Source organism: Rattus norvegicus, chromosome 10 (genome assembly GCF_036323735.1).
Source record: "Rattus norvegicus strain BN/NHsdMcwi chromosome 10, GRCr8, whole genome shotgun sequence".
NCBI classification, from domain to species: domain Eukaryota; kingdom Metazoa; phylum Chordata; class Mammalia; order Rodentia; family Muridae; genus Rattus; species Rattus norvegicus.
Window position 1 is genome coordinate 65,741,084 of NC_086028.1, and position 21,864 is coordinate 65,762,947.

Here is a 21,864-nt window from a genome sequence, read left to right on the forward strand (position 1 = left end):
CTTTTCATGCCATTCTTGGTTTTTTCTGTTTTGTTTTGTTATGCTGCTAGGGATCAAACTAAAGATTGAATCAGTTGAGCTCCATCCCAAACTCTTCCACCCCTAAGCAATTTCGGGTATTTTCAGGGGGTGCTTTTTCTTTTCTGTCAAATCATCTCTTATCTGCTTACTTTTTGCCTTGTCGGTGTGTGCTGGACATTATGATAGCCTGGAAAGTGTGTGTGTGTGTGTGTGTGTGTGTGTGTGTGTGTGTGTGTGTGTGTATCCATCTGTCCGTCTGTCCATCTGTCCGTCTGTCCATCCGTCCGTCTATCCATCCATCCATCCATCCATCCATCCATCCATCCCTATTGTAGGTTGTGCCAGCATTCATCTGTACAGAAGTTTATTTGCACAGGCTTGGTTTCTGTGGCAGATGAACAGAGGAATTATCCTTTATTTACCTACCAGCCCTGCTGTAGTCATGGCAGTATAGGAAAGGGTGTGGTTGGAAAGACTGGGGAGATCGAGCTCAGTTAGTAAAGTGCTTAGAAGGACCTGAGTTTTTATTTTACGAGCTCATGTAATGAAGTCTGGGTAAGGTATGCACATCTCATCCCCTCAGGGAGGGTAGAGACAGTCATGTGGATCCCTGAGCCTCACTGGCCCTCAGCTTGGCTTTCTTGGAGCATTCCAGGCTAGTGAGAGGTCTCAAATATAAGGTACACAGCTCCTGAGGAAGGATACCAAAGATTGTCTTCTGACACACATGTGCACACTACTTTTACACTTATGTGCATGCAGACACATACAGAATCATGGTTGAACACATAGAAAGTAAAGCAGCCTGCCAAGTACTAGCTGATCTAGTAGGTAGGTTTTGCTTGCTTGTTTTGTTTTGATTTTTTAGTTATTAGAATTTTTTTCTGTGAAAATTCATTTGGGACATAAGCCTTGTAACTTCCTGGTTTTAGGCTCACAACCTACTTAGATGTACAGCGTTGTCTGGAGTATCTGGGCTATCTAGGCTATTCCATACTGACGGAACAAGAGTCTCAAGCTTCAGCCATCACAGGTAAGCAAATGGATGCCATTCAGCTCATGCCTAAGAACACTTTTTACCTCCAGTTTTGGGGGAAGGGAGTGTAGCTCAATTGGTAGAGTGTGTTTGTAGTGTGCATGTGGCATTGGGTCTTGTCCCTAGTGCTCTGGGAACTGGGAATGGTGGTGCATGGCATGCCTGTAAGGCCAGCAACAGTTCAAGGTCATTCTCAGCAAAAATCAGTTGGAGGCCAGTCATGATAGGTAAGACCCCTCTCTCAAAACAAAAATGGCATGGCAGATGGCTCAGCAGTTAAGAGCTCTGGCTGTTCTTTCAGAGTGCCCGTGTTAGGTTCTCAGCATCTACATAGTGGCCCACAGCCATCTGTAATTGTTCCTGGAGATCGGCAGACCCTTCTGACTTCCATGGCATATACATGCAGGCAAAACACTCATACACAAATACTCTTTTTAAAGATTTATTTATTACATATAGTGTTCTGGTCTGCAGGCCAGAAGAGGGCACCAGATCTCATTATAGGTGGTTATGAACTACCACGTGGTTGCTGAAAATCGAACTCAGGAAATCTGGAAAAGCAGACAGTGCTCTTAACCTCTGAGCCATCTCTCCAGCCCACAATTACTTTTTTTTAATTAAAAAGAAAAAAAAAAAAACCAAACCCAGCATGATAGCTTTGATTACTTATACAGGACCTGTACATGGTTGGTACATCTACCTCAGGGCTCACAGGGCCTCACCTCAATTGAGGATGGATAGTTAGTTAATGATTGCTGGGGGAAAAGATGTTTTCTTCAGTGGGACAGCCACCGGTGAGCGGTGAGGTACCTATTGCTGTCAGTAACCCCTCACACTCTTGTGTGCAACTCTAATGGACCAATAATAAGGCACAAAAATGGGGCTGGAGAGATGGCTCAGAGATTAAGAGAACTATCTACTCTTCTGAGGACCTGGGTTCAATTCCCAGCACCCACATGACAGATCACAGCTGTATATAACTTCAGGTTCAGGGTATCCGACACCCTCACACAGGCATACATTTAGGCAAAGCATCAATGCACATGAAATAAAAATAAATAAACAAGTATGAAAGACTTGTTAGAAAGGAGAAGGGTATCAGTGGGAGTGGGAACGAAACAAGAGGGTAATGTGGAGAGGGTGACTGCCATTACAGCGCACTGTATACATGTGGGAAAAGGAGACCTGTTACTATAATAGTTAATACACGCGAATATAATGTTTAAAAAGGATTCAGAAATGTGAACAAAGTTATCCAGAGTGCCAGAGAAAGAAATCCCTTCAAAGGTTACAAAGAACAAAGATAAGCTCATCTCATTCTGTGTCTGCATTCATTTTGCTTATGACTTGGCAATTGGTCGTCGTTGTTGTTTATCAAAGGGGATAGAGCTTTTGCTTCTTTCTGCTCACTAGAGCTTTAAAGATGAAAGCGAGAGCAAGGTCATCGCCAGCTAGTGGAGAGTGGAGGCCAGTCTAGGTGACAGGAAATCCTGCCTCAAACCCTCACGAGAGGCCCCACTTCCCAAAAGCAAGACAGATGTGTGCCTTGCTGTGCTGATTGGACAGCTTTGTTTTGTTTTCTTTGTTGGTTGGTTTTTGGTGTTGTCTTTGTTTTTGAGACAGAGTTTCTCTGTGTAGCTCGACTGCACTGGAACTAGCTCAGAGATCCACCTGTGTCTGCCTCCCATGTGCTGGGATTAGTGGTCAGCACCACCACGGCCCAGCTTGTAAATCAGACACTTCCTAAAAGTGAGATGAAGCAATACCCAATTTTATAGATGGTGGAATGGATGCAGAGTGAACGAACCTTAGTGGTATGTGTTCCTGTTGTTTGTTTTTCTCTTCAGTAACAAGAGATAAAAAGATTGACCTGCAGAAAAAACAGACTCAGAGAAATGTGTTCAGATGTAATGTGATTGGAGTGAAAGGCTGTGGAAAAACTGGAGTTCTTCAGTCTCTCCTTGGAAGAAACCTAATGGTGAGGATTATCAGAATGGCATTTTTTCTAACAAACATTTGTAGTAATGTTTACAAAAGTTTTCATAGGCATTATCTTTTTAAGTAATTATTAGAAGTCATGGTATGCAGTCATTTAATCCCTATCTAAACACTGACTTTCTAAAAGATAACACCAGTGAAAAAAGATAGATACTTAGCAGGATTGTTGGTACTTTGTTAAAACAGAATCTCACTTAGTAGCTCAGGCTGGCCTGGAACTGGCTGTGTATCCAAGGCTAGCCTCAAACGCCAAGTTCTGAGTATAGCTATTGTTACAGTTTAGATTGTATAGTCTGGCTGTGGCATGAAGTTCATATATCAAATGAGTGCTGAGACTTAGTTCTGACTATTCCCTTGACTAAGAAGACTAATACTATTTACAGATGGTTTTCATGTGAGAGAGACTCTATTGCTAGAGAGGGATGAATGTCTTTTTGTGTATAATACATCAACACATGAACGAAGGTTTGTGCTGATGGAAAGAAGTTACTTTAATATTTTATTATAAACATTGAGATTTTCGGTTTTGTTTTTAGAGGCAGAAGAAAATTCGTGATGATCATAAATCCTATTATGCAATTAACACTGTCTATGTATACGGACAAGAGAAATACTTGTTGGTAAGATCTTCTGTGATGCAAAGACTTAAAGTATTGGGTACATTGTTAAATTAGTCTGAAACAAACTAGCTTTCATGTAATGGCTGTATGCTGAACGTGTGTTACTTTTCATTTGGTTTACTCTTTGGAATGTCAATTCCTGATTCTGTGTGATTAGTCTATTTATGCACTTAATTGTATATTAGCTACCTTATAGTAAGAAACCCAGACAGGGCTGAGAGATGGCTCAGTGTTTAAGAGCAGTGGTTATTCTTCCATAAATCCTAAGTTCAGTTCTTAGCATCCACGTGGTGGCTCACAACCTTCTATAAAGGGATCTGATGCTTTCTTCTGGTGTGCAGGTATACATGCAGCAGAGCACTGATACATGAATAAATAGATATATATAAACAAATTGGTAAAATAGTAAAAACGAAATGTACTGCTGGAGGGCTAGAGAGATACCTCAGCAGTGCACATGTACTGTTCTCGCAGAGGATTCAAGTCAGAGTCCCAGCAACCCACATTAGGTAGTTTACTGCACATGCACGAATATTCACAGTCCCATCTCCCCCCTCCCACACACACACCTTTCTGTTACTTCTTTCTTGGTTTTTTGATATGAGGACTCACTTTGTAACCTTGCCTGGCTTGGCCTCATGCTCAGAGAGATCCTGCCTCTGCCTCCTGAGTGTGTTTGTTTTAAGTCCTTGTTAGTGAAATGGCATCAGTACTTGCCACAAAACCTAAAGGTTTGTTTGATCTGTGAACCTACATAAAGTTGAATGGAGAAAACCAGCTTCACTGAGTTATTCTCTGACTTTCACACACATGAAATACATACATACCTTTCATGCTAATAAATAAAAAACTAATTGCTTCAAAATATTAGTTTTAAGTTCTAATGTTATTGGCCAAAAATTAGTAGGAAACCAGTGCTGGTGCTTGGTAGTTTATCTGTAATCTGAATCAAGTTTATGTGTTCATCAGGGAGGAGTGTAGAAATATAAATGTATATGAAAGGAAGGGAAAATGTTGGTGAAATATAGTAGAACAGTTCTGTGCTTTTCTTGGTTGCTGTGATTTCCATTTTAGATTTGGTTCACAATAGATTAGCTCTGTCTCTTTAGGAAACTGCTTTCTCATAAGACAACCTTTCAACCCCAATTATGGAACGCTTCTAACAACTAAGTATTAATAAACATCCATGCAAATGGGCAGTGGTGGCTCACGCTTTAATCCCAGCACTGGAGGCAGAGGCAGAAGCAGGTGGGTCTCTGTGAGTTTGAGGCCAGCCTGGAATATGAACAAGTTCCAGGACAGCCAGAGCTACACAGAGAAACCCTGTCTCAAAAAAACGGAAACAAAACCAAAAAAAAAAAAAAAAAAAAAAAAAATCCATACTTTGTTTTTCTCAGATAATCACATTGAACAAATGTTAGACATTTTATGACATTATATTTTATTCTTTCTGATAAGGGTTTTGTAAGTTCATTATTAACTATTGTTTGTCTTGTGTAGTGTTAAATATTTGTATTCAGCAGACATTGCTGACTATCAATATTTTATGTTCTTTGTAAATCATTTTTTGTGTTTTGGACTATGCACACTTTCATAATGTTTTATTTGAAGTTTGTCAAGTTACTTTTATATCAATATTACCATTCTTAGTTTCCCATTATCTCTATTTTTACAAGCTACATGATATCTCAGAGTCGGAGTTTCTTACTGAGGCTGAGATCGTTTGTGATGTTGTATGCCTGGTATATGATGTCACCAATCCCAAGTCATTTGAATACTGCGCCAGGATTTTTAAGGTTTGTTCTTATGCCCATGACTAATTATAACTTTATATGCAGTTTAAACGATCTCCAATGTGGTATTTCCTAGTCAGAAATTACAAGAAAATAGACTGCAGAGTTGTCTTAAAATATATATGCATCTAAAACAAAACTATATATATATGTACACATACACACACACATACACACACATGTATATATATGCAGCCATGTACCCTATCTCTGAAAATCCTAATTTCATTCCACACTAAATCCCAGTCATAAGCAGTAACATGTTTTTATTACATGTATTTTTGATGTGTATTCCTGATTGAGAACTTTTGCGTTAATGGAAGGTCTTCTTGGCTGTTAGAAATGCAAATAGCGGGGGCTGGAGAGATGGCTCAGCGGTTAAGAGCACCCGACTGCTCTTCCAGAGGTCATGAGTTCAATTCCCAGCAACCACATGGCTCACAACCATCTGTAAAGAGATCTGATGCCCTCTTCTGGTGTATCTGAAGACAGCTACAGTGTACTTATATATAATAAATAAAAAAAAAAAAAAAAAAAGAAATGCAAATAGCATATATAGTGCTAGTTACCCAAATAATGACAGTCAGAGCAAGGGAGTAGACTAGGGGCTTGCAAGGTGTATCATTCACTCTGAGATTATCAGCAAGAGTCAATGGGAGGAAAACGCTCTGTACAAAAATACTTATTGTAGCATTGTTTTTAATATCAAAAACTTGGAAAATTCAGGCATGTAACAGTTGAAGAACAGTTTCCTAGAAAAGATGAATGTCTAGGGAACAGTAAGCAACCACTGCAAGCAGCAGTTTAGATTCTGAAGACAGACATGGGCAGCCTTCTGGTTAAATGTTGTGTCCAGCATTATTGTAGCTGTGTGCAGTGTCCCTGCAGAATTAGGGTTTTGTTACCTACAGGAGAGAAGCAGTCCTGGTCATGCATAGGGAAAGGAGACTGATCTGGTGCTACCAAACTGCTTCTCTCTTCATTTTCTCCTTTGGAATTGTCCTTGCATCTCCTATCTGGGGAAGTGTTTTCATTTACATTGTTATATAGAAATTTTTGAATTTGACATCAATATTTGATTTCAATTTTTTATTCCATAGCAACATTTTATGGACAGCAGAATTCCCTGCTTAATTGTAGCTGCAAAGTCAGACCTGCATGAAGTCAAGCAAGAACACAGTGTCTCACCTACTGATTTCTGCAGGAAACACAAAATGCCTCCGCCTCAAGCCTTCACTTGTAACACTGCTGATGCGCCCAGTAAGGATATCTTTGTTAAGCTGACAACGATGGCCATGTACCCGTAAGTACTGCTCTGTCTTCGTTTTCCTGTTGCATGGTTCACAGTAGCATTGCATGCCATTTGCCATGGCGGGTCTTTGTCACATCAAAGTGTTCAGCAACAGTCAGAAACCTGGTAATGAGAAGGGCTAAATTTGAGCAACTGCAAATTCGGTGTGAGTGTCGTAAATGACAGAAGTGGCGTTTCCAGAATATTTGTGTGTTTCGAGCAAGCTGTAGCTGTCCTAACAACAGTATGATAAGGCACAGCGCCAGCCAGCACAGGCATTTCTACGTGAATACAAGTTCATTTTTAAATTCTCTGTGCCTTTGGTGTGTGCCGAATTCTAGTCTTTTGTGAATTTACATCGAGTTTAAATTTTATGTCTGAATTCAGGATTTGTCTTTTTTAAAGTGCTGTGAAAAGTTACAAGTGCAATGTCCACTATGTAAATATTTGCATTGTATAGCCATATATTTCATGTACATTTATTATATCTATACATGCATATAAACAAGCCTATGACTGGTTATTTTCATAGTTTACTAACTGCCTTAAAACCGCATGATCTCAATGCCATCCAGCTCAAGTACTGTTTGTATCAGTTCTATTTTGTAACATGAACAGCTTTCAGGCAGTGCGTTTCTTAGGAGTTGAGAATGTAGTCTTTATTTCTCTTGTCAGTCTTTAAGTCATTTTTCTCATGAAAACTAGAATAGAGTATAATTGATGCAATACTCAAATACAACAATAATAATTAGATATTATTATAAACAAAAACTAATGCTTTCCAAAAGTGTTAATTTGTATAGATTTTTGAAATCATAGTATACTGGTGTTCTTTTAAATATTTGAGAAAAAAACAGCAAACCTTTGCTTTTCTATCTTTATTGAAAGACAAGTCATTCCTATTAATATAAGATTTAAAAACCCTTGTTTTACCTTTGCTTTAAAACTCTCATGTATGTTATCTACAGAGAGGATCATTACAGAGGCAGCCTCTCCCGAGACATGGGCAGCACTGATAGAATAGAGAATTTGAGAAAAATCTGGGTCTTTCTAAAAACTGCTTTGTAAGTTACTTTTTCTTTATGATTCTGTGGGGTTTGTTTACATTTTCTTATAGGGTGGCCCAATCTCCTTCCTTGCTGTTAATATTTAGAAATATCTAGAAACGCACTGCTTGGTCAGATGCCCTGCCTAGCTGTAACTCACCGTGCTGTCCCTGCTGTGTCCGTGCCGCACCAGCTGCTTAGGTAGCTGCAGGCGGGCCTAGAGCTGGGCCTCTAATGCACCGTGCTAACCCGCGTGTGAGCGTGTGTGTGTATATATGATAAATGTACATATACGGACACTCCCTACGTAATCAGTTACAAACCACTTCTCATGAAGCGTCTCCCTGTTGCTCAGCAGTCTGCACCTCTCCTTTTTGGTGGGTGGAGCCATGTTCATGTAGAAGAGTCAGATCGAGTTTATAATATCACAAATGGATTCTAGTATGACAGCTGGCAGTGTCTTGGTAGCGGACATACAATTCCTTACCACAAACCAGGTTTTTAAAAGAAATATCTTGAGCATTAATTCTCAAAATTGATTCTTGTTTTTCTTCATATTGGGAGTTAGGCACTTTTGGGATGCTGCTAATGGCCACAGCCACGCCACTGTGCGCTGTGGTCTCATCAGCTCTCACAAGCTAAGCCAAGTCCTTTGACTGAGAAGCCTCCGAAAATGACCAGATGTCACAGGAAGTGATGGCATTAATTTATCCGATGGTGCTCTTCTCAGTGGGTTCTGCGCCCGTCAGTACCTTGTCATGGGTGGTGTGATGGCTTGGTTTGACCACTGGCAGTCATTGAAAGCCCCTGCATTCTAGTCAGGGCGTAGGTGAAGTGGGTGACCCAGGTGCCTGCGCTAACCAGTGAGACTCCACTCAACCAGAAAGGAGTCAGAAAGCTCTTCAATTCCTAACCAACTCAATTGGCTCACTGTGGGTTACATCCTTACCAGAGTGTCACCCGTCATACTTACAGCTGCTGTTTGTAGCTGCTGACATTAACCCTGCATTTCTTCCAGTACAGATTTATGAAGCACTCTGATTTCCTCTGGGAGCCAGAGTGCTTGGTGAATTAAAGACGATGCAGTTCATATCTTCCTAGGGTTGGCTTTTGTATGTTTGTCCCCCTTCTCCTTCCTGGTTTTCAGGCATGTGTATGCTGAGGGAGGAGGAAAACCAGGGAGTGCTTACTCAAATGCTAGCAAGCCTGTCCTTTCAGTTGGTGCTATGGCTTACTCAAGTTTTATTTTTATTAATTTAGTTGAGGGTGCCATCTATTGCTGTGCATATGTATTCCACTAAAACTCATCTAATGGCGATTCCATTCCCCCTTCCAACAGTTTTTTAAAGTGCTAGCTAATATTCCTTAGATTTCCTATAGGGAGGGAGGAAACTGTTCCTGCTCACTGTACTTTCAGCAAATGTGGAATTCTGCACAACTTTAGCATGCCCCACACTGTCCTTCTCCTTTCTACAGTCAGTGTTGCTTATGCCTAAATCTTTTTTTTTAAGTCGGCACACTCGGCTGTGCCATATTGCTAAGTGAAAACTCAACCCTGTCCTTCTGTGTGTTTTCACAGCCATGCCCGGTTACGCTGTATGTGCACCTGCAACAGGTGCACCTTTTGCATCTGTCAGAACCTCCTCAACTCAGACTTGCTGCAATCTGTAAAGAACAAAGTCTTCACTGCAGTTCTTAACAGGTTCTTAACTTTATTTACTGGGTACCAGGCATTCTGTTAAAATACAAAAGAAAAAGTGGATAACTATTTTTATCTAGCTACTCACTACAAAAGCAAAAGCCAACTGACCCCCACTAACTTCCACTGGAAGGCTCAATGTGATGACAGTGTTTAGTTTGGGAATCATCATTAATAATGTTTTCTAATTAATAGGTTTATTTCGGGAACTATAAAACAAGATTTGAGTCTTTTTCATTAGAAAAGTAGCCATCTGTTCCGTCTGAGGACATACTAAGTACGTGGATATTATAATCTTTGGGTGTGAATTGTAGACTAGGAGGACTTTCGTAGTAAGGAACAGACTTGTCAATTCAAAATCAAAAACACTGTACTGTATTTAGTTCACATTCCTATGACATACCACATGCAGACCGTGCTAATATGAATTGTATTCTTTTCTTGAAACCATTTGTAGTTCCAGTATATCTTTTGGGGGAAAAAAGGACCTGGAATGTTTACTTGAAAGAACAAGGGTTCTAGAAACAAAACTAACAATCAGCTTTAAAGTTTTAAGGAATATAGAAAGAAGCTGTAGTGCTGGATTCTAAGCCCTCCTCCCTCAAGTTTATTAACCCTGTTTACTCCAAACAAGCAGATTGCTTACTGAAGTCATTCTTAAGGTGCTAAGCTATGACATAGTCCTAGAACGTAATGTATTCTCTCAAAACTGAAATGGGGGGAGGGGTGCATTTATTCTCTCAAAGCAATGAACTTTATTATTCTTCTCATGCTACCCTTTTAAATGTTTTTAAATTTAAAAACATATGTGATATTAGTTTATATTTTATGTCAAATTTGTATGTCTAAGGATGACTGTTTTTTTAAATCATCTAAATATAGTTAAGAGCTATACTTGATTAAACAGATGATCAGGCTAATAATAGACTTAGTTTAAAGTGGCTCAGCTATGTGGTCCATCCTTGAATACTCTCACTACATCTATATCCTGGCTAGACTCTAACTGGACTAAATAATCTGGTATGTGCTCATCACCAGTGTCGGAGCTGAGCCTGGAGATGCTGACAGTTTGTAAGTGTTAAAGGCATTCTGCAAGTGTTTCAGGGATGCTTTGAGCAATAGCAGCTCCACAATAGGAATGTAGCCCCTTCAGGTACTGTTTTGAAGGGATTACCCGCTCGCCTGGTAGTAAAGTTCTGCCTCTCTCTTGAGAGCATCTTGTAAAGGAGGAACCAGACAGACTCCCCATGGTGACTGGCAAAAGTGTTAGGCTAGTTCAAACCAAACAAACTGAGGAGCTCCAGGAGATTCTGAACTGTGTCTGCTAGCGCCTTGCGAACGGCTCTCTGCACAGCTTCCTGAAAGGTGGCTATAGCTTTCTTTGGAGAGAAGTTTTGCTTTTGCTCTTAATTTTTAGGTAAAATGTTTTTCCTGTAGCTTTCCCTCTGTTACTTAGCTCTGTGCTTGGAACAGTACACACACCACTCTTCCCCTCCAGGCTGAAGAATCAGGTGATTTTTAGGGACCTCATCATTTTTATTGTTGCCATCTGAAATCCCTGTAAGTTAGCAGGTGCCACAGAGTTGCTAGCAGTGGTGCAGGAGGTGTTGTCTGACTAGAACTAGCCGGCACATGTTCAGGCCTCAGCTAATACATGACAACGTTCTTAGTGGCCCATCCCACTGTTGACATGTGTTATTAACTGCGGTTAATCAAAACTGGTTCTTTTCTTCATCAGAAGCACTATTAGCGCATGTCCCTTCCTCTCTGGTTGTGTTCTTAATATTTTAGTTGACATTTTGAAATGTAAATATAGGTACATATATCTCTCTACTAAATATTACTTTTTAATCCATTTGTTTTAGCTCAGTCATTTAAACATTATTTTTATAATTTGTCGCATTATATAACAATCATTTTGTTATTTGCAAATTGCATAGATTAGATGTGTTTTCGTTTTCAAGTTACTGATAATGTTGGAAAAAAAGAAGTGGACAGGCCATAAGAAGGAAACTGCCAGTGATAAATGTAAAACTCAGTTGGCAAAAAATAACACTTGAGCCAGGTGTGGGGGACACATCTGTAATCCCAGCACTTGAGAGACTGAGGTAGGAGGATCAGGAATTGACTCACATAAGGAGTTTGAGGCTAGCTTGGGCTATTTAAGCACCTATCTCAAAAAATAAAATGAAACAATAAGTAATAAATTTTAAAAACTGTTGTATCATTAAGCTGAGACACTCAAGTAGCTGAGGCAGGAGGATCTCCAGTTCAAGGCCATCCTGGCTTACACAAGTAAGTTTGAGGCATGACTAAACTTCATCCTGAGAACCTAGCTCAAAAAAAAAAAAAAAAAGAAAAAATATATTATTACCTAATATACATTGTATATTATTACCTAGTATATATTGTGTGTTACTTAATATATTATATATTATTATCTAGTATACTTTATATGTTATTATCTAGTACATACTGTAGATACTTAGCTATCAGGAGGAGTTTTAGGAAAGGATTTTTTTTTTTTCTTTTTTTCGGAGCTGGGGACCGAACCCAGGGCCTTGTGCTTGCTAGGCAAGTGCTCTACCACTGAGCTAAATCCCCAACTCCAAGGATTTTTTTTTTAATCAGTCTGTAATTTTTGTCACATTCCCCTGACTTACCAGTGGATTGTTTTGTTACTGAACAGAAAGTGACTTCTGTTTGATATCTTATTCTTGGTGAGCCCACCTTGGCTTATTGTAATTATAAAACACCATTTCAATATCTGTTTTTGGAAGCTCTTAACTGCTGTCATAGCAGACTGAGTCATTCTCTGTAGCATTGGTAACAATTTTCCCCATAGCTTGATTCGGTCAGTTTCTAGGTGAGATAGTTTGGAGACACAGTGAATTGATGTACTTGTTCTACACCGAGATCCTGTAACAAGTGAGCCCTTTCTCACATCTGTTAAAATGGGAAGTAATGTCATAATAGTGTCAGCACTCATTACTGACTTCTGGTGATAAAGCACAGAAAGGTAAGGAGGAGGACAATGTCCATTTCAGAGGGCACCATTCTCACCTCAGTTGCTGCTTCTCCTCAGTTGCTGCTTCTCCGTGTATTGGATAGAAGTACAGTGAGCTTCAGGGGTTCTATACTAAGTTTCTTCTAGGTAGGAAAGCAGCTGGGTGGATAGAGGTCTAAACTCAGTTCCCAAAGGACCTAGAACTGTAGGTGAGGATGTGGATGGATGAAATGCCTGAGTGTGAGGAGAGATGGCAACTGGAACAGTCCCGTCTGCAAGAGGCACTCACTGTTCAGCTCTACTCCTGCGCTGGGTAGGACTGCTGTTGGCCGGCTTTCTGATTCTACAAAAGACTAAAAATCAGAAGTTTTATGTGCATGAGCTTGTTACATGGTATTACCCATGCTTCTCTTCCCAACACTAGAAAGGCTGAGGCAGGAGAATTACCATGGGTTTGAAGCCAGTTTGTACCATAGAATTTGTTCTAATGGACTAGAATGAGACCCTGTGATGGCACAGGCCTTTGGTCCCAGCAGTCCAGGCAGAGGCATGTGGAGCTCTGAGTTCCAGGGCAGCCATGGCTACACACCTGGCCTCAACACACAAAACCCCACCAAAAATCCAAAATTTAATGTGAAATGTTCTGGTAATTGACAAATACACATTAAAGACTTAAGAAATTACCAGAACAAATCATGTGTATATGCCACTATTTTGCAGTCTTAGTTTTAAGGTAAAGTCCTTGAAAATGGACACAGACTGAGTCAGGTGTGGTGCTGAGGTCAGAGATTACCACAAGTTCAAGAGCTTGTCACAAACAAATACAGCAGAAAAAGAGGGATGACAGTGTCCCCATTCTTTACCCTACGTTTACTACTCACCCGAGGAAGAGTATCTGGATGGCGAGAGGAGAATGGAGACTTCCATTCTCAGGCTTTGACAGTAGTTGGTGTTGGTCACTGTCGGTTGCCATGCTAAGTGTATGCTAATTAATATTATTAATATAAGCAGAAAAAAACCCAGTTCATTAAAAGTTGTTGAAGGACTTTTAGCTGAGTCTCATTTCCTGAGGACGGTTCCCACTTCCCACTAAGTGTTTGATTTACAGAGTGGGGCACATGCACACATGCACAAAAGAAAGCACAGTTTTAACCCAGCACTCCAGAGGCAGAGACAGGAGGAGCTGTGAGTTCCAGGACAGCAAGGGCTACATACAAACACATATCTGAACACATAGCTTCACAGTTTTGTCTTTGGGTTTAATTGCTGTGAAGAGACATCACGAGCATAGCAGCTCTTATAAAGAAAAACATTTCATTGAGGCCAGCTTACAGTTTCAGAGGTTTAGTCCATTATCATGGTGGGAAGTGTGGCAGTGTGAAGACAGATATGGTGCTGAAGGAACTGAGAGTTCTGCATCTTGATCCAAAGGTAGCAGAAGGAGACTGTCACGTTGGCCAAACTTGAGCATATGTGAAACCTTGGAGCTCACCTCCACAGTGACACACTTCCTCCAACAAGGCCACACCTTCTAATATGCCACTCCCTATTAGCCAAGAATTCAAACACATGAATCTAGTCTGTTCTTTTCTGTAGAATCATGTTCCACTCCCTGCCCATACACTTGTAGTCATAACATAATGCGAAATACTTTTAGTCCTACTTCAAAAGTCCCCATAGTCTGTCACAGTCTGAACAATATTAAAAGTCCAAAGTCCAGAGTCTCTTCTGAGATTCATACAAGCTGTTCAATGTAATACCATATAAAATCAAAGCCAAACATCAGATCACACACTTCCAACATACAATGGCATAGGATACAGTACCATTCAAAACTGTAGGGAAGGGGGTATAGTAAGGAATTACTGGGTCAAAGCAAGACCCAAAAAACCTGTAGTGGGCAAGCTACAGATTCTGCATCTCCATGTCAGATGTCAAAGTGCTCTTCAGGTCTCCAACTCCTGCCGCCTTTGTTGATGGCAGCACTTTTCTCTTTGGTTGGCTCCACTCTCTGGTAACAACTTTCCTCAGCAGGTGTCCCGCAGCTCTGGCATCTCTGACCTCTTGGGGTTCTCTGTGGCGATCCAGGCTTCACCTCCACAGCTTCACACAATCCTCTCTGAGCCTCTGTTCAGGGACACGCCTGCCACGTGCCTGACCTCAGGTGGCTTTCCTTAGTAATAGAGGGAGATCTCATAGCCCCTTTCTTTCTGCTGCCAAGTTCTGCTGCTTGGCTTGCTGCTCGGAGCTGGGGACCGAACCCAGGGCCTTGCGCTTGCTAGGCAAGCGCTCTACCACTGAGCTAAATCCCCAACCCCTCATTCTAAATTTGAAGAAAAAGGAAATTAAATGTGAGGACACCTCATTTTTATTTTCCTTATTATATTTTTTATTTGTTAATGCAATTCATCTATCTCTTCACCTTATGTGTGTGAGTACACTGTCACCATCTTCAGACACACCAGAAGAGGGCATCAGATCCCATTACAGATGGTTGTGAGCCACCATGTGGTTGCTGGGAATTGAACTCAGGACCTCTGGAGGAGCAGTCAGTGCTCTTAACCTCTGAGCCATCTCTCCAGCCCTAGAAACCTTTTTTTAATAGCATATATAGAATCAGAATTTGATTATAGTTTTGGTAACCTTTTGTGATAGTTTTCAACTCGAAATGTATAATTTGGAAAAATAGAAAAGCTATGGCTAATACTTCTGTGTCCTAAGACACAAATGTAATGTCGTGAATTACATTTATCTAAGAGTATTTTCTTAAAAGTTCATCCCTGAGATACATGAATGGAGTTGTAAAGTTAAAATACCACTGTATTTGTGTCCTGTGAGTTATAGTTAGAAGGATAAGTGGGAGGATAAAAGGAATAAAGATTAAAATGTCAAATTCCTTTGTACGACATTATAGGGGAATACTAATTAAAGTACTACTGGAGTATAGAAGATGTGCTAGAAATAGGGTGCAGTGGTTAGAAGAGCATTTGTTGATTCCCGGCACCCACATGATAGTTCACAGCCATCTGTAACTCTAGATCCAGGGGGATCCTTGTGTTCTCCTTCTGACCTCTAAGGTGACAGGCATGCATACATACAGATAAAACACATTATAAAATCTAATAAAATATTTAAAATACAACAACAAACATAACAAAAAGGAAGCTGAGTGTGGCCGCATTCTTAAAATCAAAGATCTCGGAAGACTGAGGCAGAATTAGACCTTGTCTCAAAGACAAACAAGGGGCAGCCAGATGGCTCGGAGGGTAAAGTCACTTGCCATTAAGCATGACAACCTGAGTTTAATCCCTGGGACCCACCTGATGGCAGGAGAACACTGACCCCTTCATGTTGGCCTCCAACTTGCACTTGCAGCGCTGGCCTCCCCACATTCTCCTCACCCCCACACAAGTAACAACACTGGAAAACAACAGCGACAAAGGAGCTTCTCGAAGCGCACACTCAAATGAGGACTCTTGGTGAGAACTAATTGTGACAGATGCTGGCGGACTATGGCTAGCTTTAATGCTCATCCCTCTCTCCCTGTACGTTGAAGAATAGAGGACAAAATTAAACAAAAGCAAGCTGTCTGGACATAGTGGCTCCTGCCCACAATTCCAGCCGAAGTGGGAGGATCATAGGCTCAAGGCACATCCCAAATCCCTGCCTCAAAACAAAATAATACAACTGGAGATGTAGATCAGCGATGGGCGGTGAAGGCCCTAGCTTATCCCCAGTATTCCCCATAATAAGCATGCAAAAGTTGAAGCAAAAGCTTCACACACTCTCAGCCTGTGATGTTACTTTAAGTCCATGGTTCTCAACGCTGTGACCCTTTAATTCAGATCCTCATGTTGTGGTGACCTCTAACCATAGAAGTATTTTCATTGCTACTTCATAACTGATAGTTTGCTGCTGTTAAAATTTGTAATGTATATCTGTGTTTTCTGATGGTCTTAGGTGGCCCCTGTGAAAGGATCATTCGACCCCCTACAGGGCCCAGGTTGAGAACCACTGCTTTAAGTCATCTCTGACTATTGGAAATGCAAACTGTTCATCTCAGTGTGAATTCTTGATATCTGACAGTTTGCAATGTTGGAGTCATTTTTTTTCATGGATAGTACTTTTAGTTTTCAGCATTCTGAAATTCTAAGTTCATACACTTCATAACTAGTGATGATTAACCTCATTTTAGTGACTACTGCGGTTGTCCTATGTTGTCAGCTGGTGCATACAGCAGTGGTTTGAAGGATTTCTTTGTGTCTCATGGATACTAAGACCAGCCTCCTAGGGTTATATAGGAGATGCATGTAGCAGCTTTTGTCTCCTTGTTCAGTGGATGAATGTTTTAAGAGTACTTAGAGATTGTTTATAACTCGGCATTTATCTATGTAATACATATATTTTAAATATATAGAGAAAGCATAAAATTCAATCTGATAGAAAAGCAACCCAAAATATATGTAGGATGTTTAATTGAGAGATGTTATTTTGAGTCCTGTTCTTTGGTGAGCTCTGCTGTGAACTACCAACTGTGTGCATGTGTGTGAAAGGTTAAAAGCCCGGGTAGCTGAGTGGGGCGCCATGCTGTTAGCGGACGACGAAGGCAGTATTACTCACCAGGTGCACGCCGTCCGCTCTGTAGAAGATTCCATCTTCATGGAGTCATCCCGTGGTCAGATTTTTCTTGACAACAGGTAACATTTCTCATCACCAATGGGCTGGCCTTGTTAGAATCTTCCCAGCTAGAAAAAACAGATCTAAATATTCTCGTTCCCTAACCTTTTAAAAAATAAAAACAACGCCTGCTAGAAGAACTAACTTAGAATGTAGAATGAAGCTGTGGTACCACTTTGCTGTGTAAAACATAATTACGGGAAAAGAGACTGTGGTAAGGATGAGATGTGGAGTGCATGTGTTGTTTGCCTGTGGTGAGGAGCATGGGGCACTGGCTTGTGTTGCAGTGGTTTCTAGGGAAGAGCAGGTTGCATTTGTGAGAACTAACCCAACTTGTATAGCTGTGACTAAGGCTAATAGTTATATACAATTTGAACTCTTAGCTCTTAATTCCTTTGCATATGACAGTGTCATCTTCTTTTAATGATCTGACTCTTGCTTCAAACCTGCCTAATTGTAAAGTCGCCAAGACTATCTAAACTGAGCTTTTAATTCTGGAAGTTCTCGTAGCACCTCTGTTGTGTCCGCTTACCTGAAAGCCCAGCCTAACTCTCTTCACTGACACTTAAATACAGTGTTCAGACAGTTGCTTTAAGCTCTGTTCTGTTTGTGGTAAGCTGTCATACTTGAGATGCCTGAGGGTGCTTAGCAGCGTTATTAACTGAGCATGCTCACAAACTGAGTTTGTGGCACAGGCTGTCCCTGTTCTTGTTATGCATAATATGGCTTCTTCTGTGCCATTACCCTTTGATGCATCACATTACATCATGCCCTTCATTTGCTGTCGTTATCACTGCCTGTCTGACTAACATCAAGGTTTGTTGGGTTTAGTTTTGGGGGTTTTTCTCTTTGGTTAGCAGTAACCAAACTAATGCAGACTGGTCAATCTTCCCTTCCTTCTTGGGTATATTTTAGAGGGTAAATTTCATTGCTCTTGAGACAGTACCGTCACTTGTCAATTAACTGCTTACAAGAGAGAAGACTTGTCTTCCTCACCTTCCATGAACAGATGGGCCCTGAAAATGAGAAGCTCCAGCCTAATTCTCATTTTGAAGGACTATGATAACGTTGAGAAGTATTCAGATGATTTATCTGATTTCATTTCCCATGTGACAAAAATATATAAAATTTTAGGTGTTGACTTCCAAGTAGTAGCTAATTGTAAAGACATTTGTCTTTGCCGATGTCTCTATTGTGTGTATAGCCATACGGATAAATGCTCTGGGCAAGCATTACTGTATGCAATTAGCCTGACAAGTGTGCTAATACTTCCCCAGATAGACTGCTAGATGAGAACTGTGACTTTTTCCTACTAATAATGTTTTAAATATTAATTCTATTTTCTAACTGCAGGCACGTGACACAAGCTGACCTCAAGAGCTCAACATTCTGGCTTCGAGCAAGCTTTGGTGCTACTGTCTTTGCAGTCGTGGGCTTTGCTATGTACAGAGCACTATTGAAACAGCGATGATTAAGATCAAGAACCGGCCTCCCACACACACACTTCTATGTACATCCTGAATGCTTTAAGTTCTGCTAGAGACACTGAGATATTTATACATGCAGAGTTACTTTATTAATATTAGTAATTCATGCATAAGAGTATTTTACTCATAGTAATGACTGCAGTATTGGCTGGCATGTGGAAAGAAAACATCTTAGTAGCCAAATATAAATGGCTAAGTTTCAAAGGCCAAAAGGGAATATTCTGTAAATAATGTAAATATTCAAGCAAGATATGGTCTCCTGAACCGACTTCTAGAAATGGTATTTCCAGACATTTCTCCAGTAGTGTTGTGTGGCCCACCTGCTAGGTTCAGTCCCAGGGGTTGTGTTTACTCAGGTATCACACGTTATTTCAAGGGGACTCAGAATGAGCCTTTGGCTTCTATAGCCATTTCTCTCCACTTTTAAGATCACACAGGAGTCAAGGTCAGCTTTCCAAAACCACTCTGTTTCCGTCACTGTGGTAGGCCGGCATTAAAGCCATCATGAAACCTAGAAAGTTGTGGAGCTGAGTATGTGGCTGAGGACCTGAGGCAGAAACAGGTAGCGGAGGTTACCCGTGTCACCACATTGCTTCTTTGTCAGAGTGTGGATTTTATAGCCCTTTCAGTCAAATGGGGAAAACAATTTGTATATTATCAATGTTTTTAGTTCTATTAAAGAAGCCACCCTGACCACCGCTGACTCACCCAGAGTGAAAACCGTCCTATCATGGCTGTGTCTGTGTAGTATATTGCCGTAGCTGCATGTGTCATGAACTGTTCTATATCTGGCCAGGATAACCTAGAGGCAACATTTTTTTAATGGTAAAATAAATCTAATGAATATAAACTCTCACAATAAACCTATTTTTTCCATCATTGACCTTTTCAAGTATTTAAATAAATAACTACTGTGTACTGTGATCTTGAGGTTTTTTGTTTTGTTTTGTTTTGTTTTTTTTTTTGTCTTCTGAGGTAAAAATCTGTCCAGATGTAAGTCTGCTCCTCTGGTTTCTACCTTTCTTAGATTAGACATTATTTTTTTATACAAAACAGTGCTGTTGTAGGGAGTTGAGTAGGATGTGTGTAGATCTATTTAGAGTGTGTTCTCGGGGCAGGCCTGCAGGACCCGTCTGCCCTGCCTGCTGAGCTTCTCGTGCAGCTCACACGGGCAGCTGCCCCTGGGACGTGAGGGCTCTTCTCTCTGGTGTTAGGAGGCTGTTTTTCCATGAGGTCACCCCTTCCTGAGCAACAGTGACGGCTTAGCCAATGACAAACCTGTTCCCCTGCTTCTCCTCTGCCTTCCTCTTCCCATCTCATTCTAATTTTTTTTTTTTTTCCGGAGCTGGGGACCGAACCCAGGGCCTTGCGCTTGCTAGGCAAGCGCTCTACCACTGAGCTAAATCCCCAACCCCTCATTCTAAATTTGAAGAAAAAGGAAATTAAATGTGAGGACACCTCATTTTTATTTTCCTTATTATATTTTTTATTACATTGGTCTTTATTCTATGTATCTGTGTGCCATGGCCTGTGTGTGGAGCTCAGAGAAGTTAGAGGAGTCAGTCTCTGGTTAGTGTGGTCTTGGTGATAGAACTCAGGGCATCAGACTTGATAAACAGATGCCTTTACCTGCTGAGCCATCTTTGGGCACTTAATTTTGATTTTTTTTTTTTCTGAGAATTTCCCATGTACCAAATAAACTGATCTCAGTTATGCACTTTTCAAAGACAGCTATTTCTTTCCTTCCGCAATTCTTTGTTTTGACTAAAATATTTCAAGTAGATATGCCTAATAGATTGCTGTATTTGAGAAACAGGAAAGAAAGCAATTCATGGAGAGGTACAAAGGGGAGAGGCACAGTGGCTCACCCCTTTAATCCCAGCACTCAGAAGGCAGAGGCAGGCGGATCTCTGAGTTCTAGTTCAGTAGAGTGACCAAACAGAGAAATAAATGCTGTCTTAAAGGTGGGTGGGGTGATTGTGTGTGGAAAGTGCTGGGTTTAATATTTAAATTTTTTTATCAATCATGTTTTTCGTTTGTTTTGGGGTTTTTGAGACAGGGTCTTACCTATGAACTCTGGCCTGAACTCCCTTGTTTACCAGGGTGGCTTCAAATTTATAGATGCACCTCTGAGTGCTAGGATTAAAGTCTTAAAGGCAAGTGCCACCATGCCTGGCTAATCTTTTCATCTTAAGTCTCTTCGGTTCACACAGTCAGGACAGTGGCTCCGTTTGTCTTTGTTGGTGTCTAACCCACACTGTGAAGTCTGGATGCCCTTCTGTTCTGTCAGCTGGGTGGTGGTGTGAGCACAGGTCCTCATGCCACCTTCCTCAGCCTGCGGAAGTGTCCCCTCGTTTACACTTGAGCAGCTAGCTAGTATGGGAAAGCACAGTAAGGCTGCTTCTTACTTTGGCAGTGTGCTCTAAAAATGCAAGCTCTAAGAATACTCAGAAAAACGAGGGAGTTATAGCTAAAGGATCAAAGGAAAACTTCTCACTGGAAACCAATAGCATCATCTCGTAAATGGACGGTTCTGAGGCTGTTTTTGATGTTTTAATAAGCAATAAGGCATTTTTAAAAGAACTATCACTGAAATATTATTGTCCTGTGTCTTAATCACAGAAACAGCCTCTCTCTTGGTGGCTGGGGGTCTTCGTTTGTGCTCTTACATCATCATCACATTTGACCAGAAGACTTCCCATGTTGTAGGCAATGGTGAATGCCAGAGTAAGAGTGGGCTGTGGTGTTAGGCATTTGGGGAACACACACCCATTCTGAAGTGACCCACAAGATGAAAGTAGGGAGACTTGGGGAATCTTCTTGTACACATCAGCTGGCTGGAAGGCACCACAGGGGATACACTGATTTTCCAATCCCAAGTGAAATGAGAAACACCCTGGCCTGCAGGAGAGTGGTACAATACTGGGCAGCCAGGAAGAAACAGGCAAGTTAGTCTCTGTGGTGGCGCGTAAAACTGTGAAACATGACCTTAGGATGCAAGGAAGATTCAATTTGCTGCTGCACCCCTCCCCAGTGTCTGAATTGTACTAGTGTAAGTCAGTATCAAAGCCTCTTTAAAATGTACAGTCATTTGTGTCTTTAGATGGTTGATTCCAAAGAGCGTGTGTGTGTGTGTGTGTGTGTGTGTGTGTGTGTGTGTGTGTATGTTTTTGCGTGCACGCACCTGTC

The 21,864-nt window shown here is 40.9% G+C and overlaps 1 protein-coding gene across 7 annotated transcripts in view; it reads left to right on the top strand.

The window, feature by feature from the left end:
- Window positions 1-19,599, top strand: part of Rhot1 (ras homolog family member T1) — a 74,996-nt gene extending 55,397 nt beyond the window's left edge. For 2 of the 7 annotated variants that reach the window (XM_063269076.1, XM_063269074.1), the window contains exons 14-22: window positions 954-1,054; window positions 2,905-3,035; window positions 3,592-3,675; window positions 5,352-5,471; window positions 6,569-6,771; window positions 7,728-7,823; window positions 9,385-9,507; window positions 17,065-17,208; window positions 18,542-19,599. In XM_063269076.1, the coding sequence (XP_063125146.1) occupies window positions 954-1,054; window positions 2,905-3,035; window positions 3,592-3,675; window positions 5,352-5,471; window positions 6,569-6,771; window positions 7,728-7,823; window positions 9,385-9,507; window positions 17,065-17,208; window positions 18,542-18,659 (1,120 nt within the window). In that variant the 3' untranslated portion in view covers window positions 18,660-19,599. The remainder of the gene's footprint in view (window positions 1-953; window positions 1,055-2,904; window positions 3,036-3,591; window positions 3,676-5,351; window positions 5,472-6,568; window positions 6,772-7,727; window positions 7,824-9,384; window positions 9,508-17,064; window positions 17,209-18,541) is intronic. The other 5 variants (XM_017597306.3, XM_063269075.1, XM_039086025.2 and 2 more) reach the window with 5 other exon arrangements.
- Window positions 19,600-21,864: the final 2,265 nt, after the last annotated feature.